Genomic DNA, 8718 nt, shown 5'->3' on the forward strand with positions numbered 1-8718 from the left:
TGCAGTGCTGGCTGTTCCAGGTGGGTGACCTTGGGTTGATGAAGTCCCTCAGGGTCTGTTTCCTCGTTTGAAAATGGACATAGCAACTGCACCTCTTCAAATGTGGCCATGAGGCTGGTGAGAGCATCCTCTTCTCAAGAACATGGCTGTGGTCTAGGAGCTTTAGCACCACATCAAATCTAGGGTTTGCAGCCGGAGTGAAGCGAGGCTTAACTAGGGCCACCTAAGTCCTAACTGGTCTAGACAACATGAGCTGAGCCCCAGGGGATGGGGGCAGCAGGACCAGGCAGCTGTGTGGTCTAGGCACCGGCCCCATTGGGCTCTGAGCCTCATCCTGCTCCCCTCAAGTGACTTTCCAGCCCTACATGAACAGAGGACAGCTAAGATGTATTGGAGAGGAGACGGGAGAAGGTCCAATGACAGCATTTAGTGTCCACACACCACACACACAGTCATGCTTAGAAATGTAATCTGGGCACCAGCATGTGCCCTGGTGGAGAGTCTAGAAATCTTATACAATGAAAAGCCCCCAACAGCCCCTAAGCTGTAAGCAGCCAGGCCCTCCATTGGCTGTCAGCCCTGGTCCCTGCCAGGGCAAGTGGCCTGCTGGGCCGCCTGCGGCCAGCCCATGCCCCAAATGGGAAGCATTTGTGTAGAACCTGCTCCCATAGGCTCCAGCTCCTACAAGGACTGGTGGCCAGGCTCAGGGAGCACCCTCAGCTAAGCGGGCCAGGCCCTCCCGCAGCTCACTCAGCTCGAACAGTCTGACATCCAGCAGCTGTGCAGCCCGGCCCACCTCAGCCCTTGCCCGTTCCCGCTCAGCCCGAGCCTCCTCCAGGCTGCGCTCTGTCACCCGCAGCTGGTGCTCCAACTCCACATTGCGGGTTTCCAGGTCCTGCAGGGAGAGAGTGGGCAGGGTTACCAGCCCTGACTGGGGCATCAGTTTCTGAGTGCCATCTCCACAGTTCCCACTGTGGGCCAAGTCCCCCTCCATCTCTTGATCTCCTCCCTGCCACCTGTGCTGAAGACACTCCCTGATCCCCCAGCCAATTTGAACACCATAGAACTGATCACGTCCCTCTTCTGAAAGCCCTCCTGTGACCCATCAGGCTGGGGATGAAATCTACACATCCCCTTCCTCCTTTCTCTTTCCAACTCAGCCTCACTGGCTTTGTGGTTCCTTAGACACACTGATATCCTCCCTATCTCAGAGCCTTTGAGGATATGCCCAATGAATGTTTCTTGGATAAAGTTTTTAACAACAGCCAGGCCAGCCAGACCTGTGTTCAAATGCAGGCTGGGGAGGTGTGAGGACTTGGGGTCAAGAAAGCTCAGCAGGGATTCAAAAAGTGCTTGTTGAGTAAATGGATCTAAAACGTTGTACCAATAACAACTGTTTACAAACCACCTCAGACCTTCCATGCATCTGCTCTTCCCAATCCTTCACCTTAGGGTAGATGTCTTCCTGACCCCGTTTACAGATGGAAAAACAAGCTAAAGGGACCGGCCAGGAAGGGAAGATACCAAATCTGTCTCACACCAGAAGCTGGCTGCCCAAGTGCAGTCACCCCATCTCCTGGCAACCACACACACCTGCACCTTCTGTTGCGTCTCCTCCCGATCCACTGCATCAGGGGCCTCGCGGGGCACACCAGCCTGGCTCTTGAGCGTCTGGATCTCCTAGTGGAGAAGAGTTCCCAGGGTGTTCTGGGGGTCCTGGCTCTCCCATGGGAGGTCAGGGAAGGTGAGGCCTGGGGACACACATACTCACATGCTCAGTGCTCACCTGGTCCTTGGTTTGCACTAAGGACTCCAGTTGTTCCAGCGCCTGGCCTGGCCCCTCTTTCTCACTGACTGGGGTCGGCTCTGTGGCTGCCTGGGCCTCCAGTTCAGCCACCTGGGTGGACAGAATGATCAGCAACTCTCTGGGGAATCTGCCTTCTGCTCAGTCCCGCACCCTCTGCTTGGGGTTACCACCCCACCCCTGGCAGGGAAGACTTTAGGATCTGACACCCCTTTGAGGTAGGCTCTAAATCAGACCCATTTTACAGAGCATGAACTAAGGCTCAGGAAAGTAACTTATAGAGTTCACACAGCCAGTTGGTGAACACAGGACAGGACATGTTCAGGCAGGGGCTCCACAGCTGCCTGAGGCCCAGGGTCTCTGAGAGGGAAGAAGGGTCCCCTCACCCGCTGCCGCAGCCGCTCGGCCTCTGCGCGCTGTGCCTCTAGCTGCTGCCTCCACTGGGCGGCGGCCGCGTTGGCCTCTCTCAAGGCGCTCGCCAACTTGTTGTTGCTGTCCTGCAGCGCAAAGAACTCGGCCTCCCATTGTACCTCGCCCACGGAGCTGCGGGGACGCAGGGGTCGGCTTCGGGTCGAGCCAGACCAGCCGTGCTAGGCTAGGGGCGGGGCAGCACTAGGCGGGGGCGGAGCTAGAGCGGGCTGTTTAGGAGGCGGGGCCATGCTGGACAGTGCTGGTAACTGGACAAAGGGCCGAGGCGGGGCGGGCGTGGAGGCGGAGCCAAGGCGCGAAAGTCCGGGGCAGGCAGGTCCTGCCGGAGGGGTGAATGGAACTGGGAGGTGCGATCCCTGTCGTAGGCGGGGTCAGTATAGGCGCCGGGTGTTTGTTCAGTGAGACAATGGGAATGCGGCTGAGCCCGGCGTCAGCCCTAGGGGACCTAGCCAGAACGGGGTGGGGCTGGGAGGCTACGTGGGTTAGAACTAACCGGAGGAGGTGTGAGCGGGGCGGGGGCAGGGTCATCCCTCGGAAGGCGTGGCCAAAGCCGGAGCGCGTGCAAGGGCGCGGTCGGCTCCCGAACTCCGGAAGGGGCAGGATTGTTGGGGTTAGCCGCCTCTGGGTCCCCAGGCTTTGGGTCCAGGGTCAGATCCGCCGCCCGTCGCGCCTGGGCGGCTTCTGAGAAGCTGCACGCGCAGCCCTACATTCTGCCGCGACCCTGTACCCCGCCCTACCCCCTCACCCTTCTGACAGCATCTTCTTGAGCCGCTCTCGCTCTGCGGGGCCAGGGGCTTCCGCGCTCTGGCTGCGGAACAGTTTCTCGTCGCTGGGGGGACCATTGGTGCTGATCAGGGGGCTCGGGGGCACCTAAGGGTGTGGACAGAAGCGGGGTCACGGGGGGGGGGGGCGGATTTCAGTCAAGGACCGGTTAGAAGATCATGGTTAGGGTCAAGACTGATGTTACTGAGGTCATGGCTGAGAGCAGGCATCCTTCCCCTCTCACCCATCCTCCATGGTTCCCCGTGTCCCCCTAGACCAGAGTTCTGGACTCTGGCCCCCAACCTTGCCTGCCTGAGCTCTCACCAATTCCCCAGCAGCAAACCTGACGCAGGTCAGTCTAAACCCAGAGATACTCGAAATGTGCCCTGGGGGGCATGAGGAGCAATCTGAAACCTTAGGAACAGTACCCCCCTGGGGCCAAATTTCAACATCCATTTCAGGAAGCCCTTTCCACCATGCTGAATTTCTTATGAATTCACCTCAGGAGCCCTGAGGACAGGGACCAGCCTGCCTTTTCATCTCTGTAACCCCAGTCCAGCTTTGGGCCTGGCACACAGTAGGTGGTTAATAAATTACACTGAGTAAATTCATGGGGGAAACTACCTGGGAACAGTTCTTTACTCCACCCCCTCAGCCATCTCAACTTCCAGGTTTTGACTCCGGCCATTTGAGCTGGCTTTCTGGTCTTCCCTGACCCAAAGCTAGGCCACATTCCTCCTGACATGCTCCATGGCACCCACACTCCTCCTCCGTGGTCCCTGCCACAATTTGTGAGCATCTGGTTCTGGGCACCAGCACATCACAACGCAGGAACAGACCCCCCCTTCTCCTCCCTTTGTTGCTGGGCAGACATGGGACAGGGAGTGCTGACCTGGTGAGTGGAGAGCCCCAGGGCTGGACTGGTGAGCTCCCCCCCATCCTGAGATTTCTCCCTGGCCAGCCTCGCTGCTTCCTTCACTTCCTGGAACTTCTCAGCAAACTGAGGAGGGGGGACAGAAACAATCAGTCAACAAACCCCTGGCTCCCTCCCCTGGGGCCCCAGCCAGTTACCATCCAGCCAGAACCATCCCTGTCACTCACAAAGGGAATGCTGTGCATCCCCTCATCTCATGAACTGGGAAAGTGGAAAAAGGCTTGGAAAATGATGTCCCAAAGGGCAGAGTGAGCTTGAGAGCAGGGGGTGGGATGTTCATGGGGGAGGCTTACATTGAGGCACCCTGAGAAAGGAATCGCCTTTCCCTCTCCATCAAGCTTATTTCAGCAAGGAAAGCCTCAGGTGGGTGCTAATCTGTCTTTAATATGTGGAACACATGCAAATATCCTTGTATGACAAAGAGAAAGCAGGTCTTGGGGTCTCAGCCCTAGCCAGTGAGGAAGTGACTGTCCTATTCTCATTTTATATTAATTTTTGTTTGTTTTTAAGATATATTTTTATTGATTTCAGAGAGGGAGAGGGAGAGATAGAAACATCAATAATGAGAATTACTGATCAGCTGCCTCACACTCACCCTCTACTGGGGATTGAACCTGAACCCTGACAGGAATCAACCCATGACTTCCTGGTTCATAGATCGATGCTCAACCACTGAGCCACACCGGCCAGGCTGTATTAATGTTTTTACATTTGCTGCCCATATCAGCTTTCCAGTTAGGGTACAATACCCTTTTTTAATTTTTTTACTTTAAAATAAATCTCCTTAGTTTGCAAATAACTTTTTTAAAATATATTTTTATTGATTTCAGAGAGGAAGGGAGAGGAAGAGAGAGATAGAAACATCAATGGTGAGAGGGAATTATTGATTGGCTGCCTCCTGCACGCCCCGCACTGGGGATCGAGCCTGCAACCCAGGCATGTGCCCTTGACCGGAATCGAACCTGGGACCCTTCAGTCCACAGGCCGACGCTCTATCCACTGAGCCAAACCAGCTAGGGCAGTTTGAAAATACTTTTTAAAGGAAATATTTAGTTCTGGCTGGTTTGGCTCAGTGGATAGAGCGTCAGCCTGTGGATTGAAGGGTCCCAGGTTCAATTCTGGTCGGGGGCACATGCCCGGGTTGCGGGCTCAATCCCCAGTGTGGGGCATGCAGGAGACAGCCCATCAAAGATTCTCTGTCATCATTGATGTTTCTATCTTTGTCCCCCTCCCTTCCTCTCTGAAATCAATAAAATATTTTTTAAAAAATAAAGGAAATATTTACAGATATACAGCCACTTGATTTGTGCAAAGGGGCTGGCACAATTCACTGGGGGCAAATGGTCTTTTCAAAAATGGCCCAAGATCGCCGGGCCAGTGTGGGTCAGTGGTTGAGCGTCAACCTATGGATTCCAGTAGGGGGTGTGCAGGAGGCAGCCAATCAATGATTCTCTCTCATCATGGGTGTTTCTATCTATTTATCCCTCTCTCTTCCTCTCTGTAAAAATAAAAAAATATATATTTTTTAATAAAATGGCCCAAGATCAACTGGATACTACTGTGGGAATAAATACTCCTACCATACACTACCCACAGAAATAAATTCAAGCCCTAAATATGAAAGGAAAACAAAAGCTAATAGAAGAAAATCGTCATGCCCTCAGCGGGACTCAGAAAGCACAAACCAACCATCCAGGGAAACAATGGGTAAAACAATACTGATGTCTAAAGACAGCAGAGGGTGGAGGGAAGGGATGATATAGTGCTAGTGTGTATGGGGAAGCACCCAGCCCATTCCTGGAACCCAGAGAGGGGCAAGGTGTGTTGAAATTGTAGGTGTCCTGCAGAGCTGGGATGTGAGTCAGGGAACAGGGAAGGGCTTCTGGCTTGTCCACTTCTGCAGCTGGAAAGGTGGAGGCCCAGCACCTGACCAGGGGCCCCAGTGCACCCAAGAGATGACACATACCCAGCCCTGTCCCCCCCCACCATGTACCCCTGAGGCCCACCTGGGTTAGATGCTGTTCAGAAGCAAACCCAAGGCCGTAGACAGTGTTGGCACGACTGTCTGCCCATTGTCCGAACTTCTGGGAGGTTTTGGTAAAGGTCATGTTGGGGGTAACGGTGCTATTGATAATGGCCTGAGGAAAGGAGAGGAAAGTTCAAGGTCAATGGAACTGTTAATAATGAACATGAGAGCAACTAGGGTATCACTTTCTATTAGTGCCTCCAAGGTCCTTGTCTGAGCCATTTCACGAGGAAGAGACTGAGGCCCAGAAAGGGTCAGGGCTCCTCTAGACCTGTCCCTGGGCACACAGCAAGGCAACAACCAGATCCAGGCCCACCACCCCAACCAGGCCCTGCCAGGACCTTGGCACCCCCAATGCTGATGATTCGGTAGACGTTGCGGGTGGCATCATAGAAGTAGGAGACAGTGAGTGCGTGCTTGCCCGCAGGGATCCAGTTCCGCTTGGTAGCTGGGTCGATCTGGAACACATGTGCTCTTGTGCTGAAGATGGGCTGCTCCCTGCATGGGGAGAGGGTGCTCAGTGGGCACTAGGCACTCCCCCGAGGGCTCAGGGCCAAGCCGGTGGAGGCAGGGGCTCACCTGGCTGTGGACATTGGTCAGGCTGGGCTAGGTGGGCTCCAAGGGGCAGCCAGAGAGGTGGCAGGAGCTGCTGGTTCGGCCTCTGGGGTAGAAAGGACTTGTGAGTGTCCCCCCAGGACAGGCTGAGGGAGGCCAAGCAGGTCCAACCTCAGGACTCACCACCAGGTGCACCATTCATGGAATTTCAACCAAAAAGGTAAGAGAATCAGTAGATCACTCAGATCAAGGAGACCCTGACTCTCTCCACCTGGAGAAGCTCCTACAACACCCTGGGCAAGAGATGGCTCTCTGAGAGGAGTCTGAGAGGTGGCCCCTGACATCTCAGCATAAACCTAGCATCATCTGGGTTATTAAATCCTTGGTGAAGCCCCCTCAATCTCAGGGTGGGTTGAGGAGGCCAAAGCCAGCTCCCGTTCAGTACTTTCCCACACATTCACCTATTGCTCCTCAAGCCAGAGCCTCCAGCAAAAACTGTGGCATCACCAGGTGCCTACTGGGAGACCAATCCCACTGGCCTCCCAGAGGGACCCCTTCATTTCCACTCTAGGACAGGCACAGACTTAGTGTCAAAGTCCAATTAGGGAGCCCCCATCCTTGTCAAAAAGACAAGATGCAGCCAAACAGGACCACCCTGGTACCCACTACCAGATCTCCCATCACCACTCACTCCCAAGGGGGCTGAGCGGAACCAAGGTTGGGATATGGGCTCCCCACACGCCTCTCTCTAGCCACCACCCCACAGAAGCCAGGAATAGCTGCGGGGGACAGGGACATGGGGGGGGGGTTGACCCTCCCCCTGCCCCTCAAACTTGCATCCAGGGTATCTGCAGGGGACTCAGGAGGGACCTGGGGGAGGGGAGGCAAATTGGGGGAAGGGACACCCGGGCTTAGTGGTCTCCGTGGTCCGAGGGGGACTGCACCCCCACCCGAGTCCTGGGCAGCTGCTGTCCTGGTCACGGGGTCTGAAATCCGAGCCCCTGGTGGGGGAGGGGCGACAGCTTTGGCCGAGGTTAGGGGCAGTCCTGGGTCAGGCTGGGGCTCCGGGGTCCCAGGAACTCCGGCCCTTCCGGCCGGGGCGCTTCTGCTGTGACTTGCACGTTTGGGAAAAGTTACTCACCAACTCGTCATGCCCCTCACGCCGCTGGCCATAAGGCTCCCGGAGGGGGCCCGACCCCGCCCGGTGCCCCGGATCCTTAATCGCTTGTGCGGGCGAAGCCCACCCCGTGTGCCCCAGTCAGGATTGAGTCCCCACACGCGTCAGGAGTGGGGCGCCCGGTGCGTGCCACAACTTCGGGATATGCGGTCCCCAACCTTGGGATTTCAAGATCCTCGTGACGTCCCTGATTCCGGGTCCAGAACTTCGGGACCATATTATTTGCCTTCTCCAACCCCAGGCCCATAACTTCGGGGATCCTCCGCGCCGCCCCGATTCCTGAACTGTCGGGACCCTCTGCCCCCTTCCATGCCCAGGTCCAGAAATTCGGGGTCCCTTCGCGCCCTCCCCAGGTCTGGAACTTCGGAGACACCTTCGCAGCCTCCTGCAAGGCTGGGCGAGGAACTTTGGGAAGCTCTCTCACTGTCCCTTCCTGACTCGAGCTACGGAACTTCGGGCCCCTGAGCCCCCGCAAGACCGGGTGCTTCAGGCTTCCCGGACCGCCCCCAGCCTCCATATCCAGAACTTCGGGGTCCCCCGCGCCCTCCCTCGGCCCTGCAACTTCGGGGCCCCCCGCGGCAGCACGCAGTCTCTGTTGGCCAGGCTCACCCTGCCGGCTGGGCTCCCCGTGAGTGTCCCGGCGGAGTCGGGTGCGGCCCGCGGCGCCGACTCCCCGCGCCCTCCGCGCCGCCCGCGCCTTTGTCTGCGCTGCCGCTGCCGCCTGCGCCGCCTCCGGTCCCATTGCAACGGGTCCCGACGCAGCCGCCGCCCCGCCTCCCTGCCTCCCCGCCCCTCCACATCCCCGAGGTCTCCCGCAGCTCCCCCTGCCGGCCCTCCGCAGCGGGGCGGGGCGGGGGAAGGAGGTTGGGAGAACCCGGTGCAATGGAGAAAGGGCTGGGAGGGCGGGGAGTAACGGTGGGTAAGGGGTCTGGGGTGAGGGAGGGACATTGACCCAGACCCAGAGACAGAGAGACTGGGGAGAGAGGCAGAGACACTGGGGAGAGAGGCAGAGACACAGGAGACGGGCAGAC

At 57.1% G+C, this 8718-nt stretch overlaps 1 protein-coding gene across 4 annotated transcripts; it reads right to left on the reverse strand.

Annotated features, from left to right (window-relative positions):
• Positions 1-407: 407 nt before the first annotated feature.
• On the reverse strand, positions 408-8447 carry HOMER3 (homer scaffold protein 3). 4 transcript variants are annotated; one of them, XM_080676018.1, is made up of 10 exons: positions 8297-8447; positions 6535-6616; positions 6297-6453; positions 5936-6067; positions 3888-3995; positions 2979-3103; positions 2191-2347; positions 1787-1897; positions 1594-1680; positions 408-895 (listed from the first exon to the last, which is right to left on the reverse strand). In XM_080676018.1, exons 2-10 carry the CDS (start codon positions 6546-6548, stop codon positions 704-706), a joined length of 1083 nt encoding a protein of 360 aa, XP_080532144.1. In that variant the 5' UTR covers positions 6549-6616; positions 8297-8447; the 3' UTR covers positions 408-703. The 4 variants fall into 4 exon arrangements, with proteins under 4 accessions (XP_080532144.1, XP_080532142.1, XP_080532145.1 ...); XM_080676016.1 differs by having other exon boundaries at positions 1772-1897; positions 8297-8435; XM_080676019.1 differs by lacking the exon at positions 8297-8447 and adding an exon at positions 7652-8133.
• Positions 8448-8718: the final 271 nt, after the last annotated feature.

The sequence above is a fragment of the Plecotus auritus genome (assembly GCF_963455305.1).
Source record: "Plecotus auritus genome assembly, chromosome: 6".
NCBI classification, from domain to species: Eukaryota; Metazoa; Chordata; class Mammalia; order Chiroptera; family Vespertilionidae; genus Plecotus; species Plecotus auritus.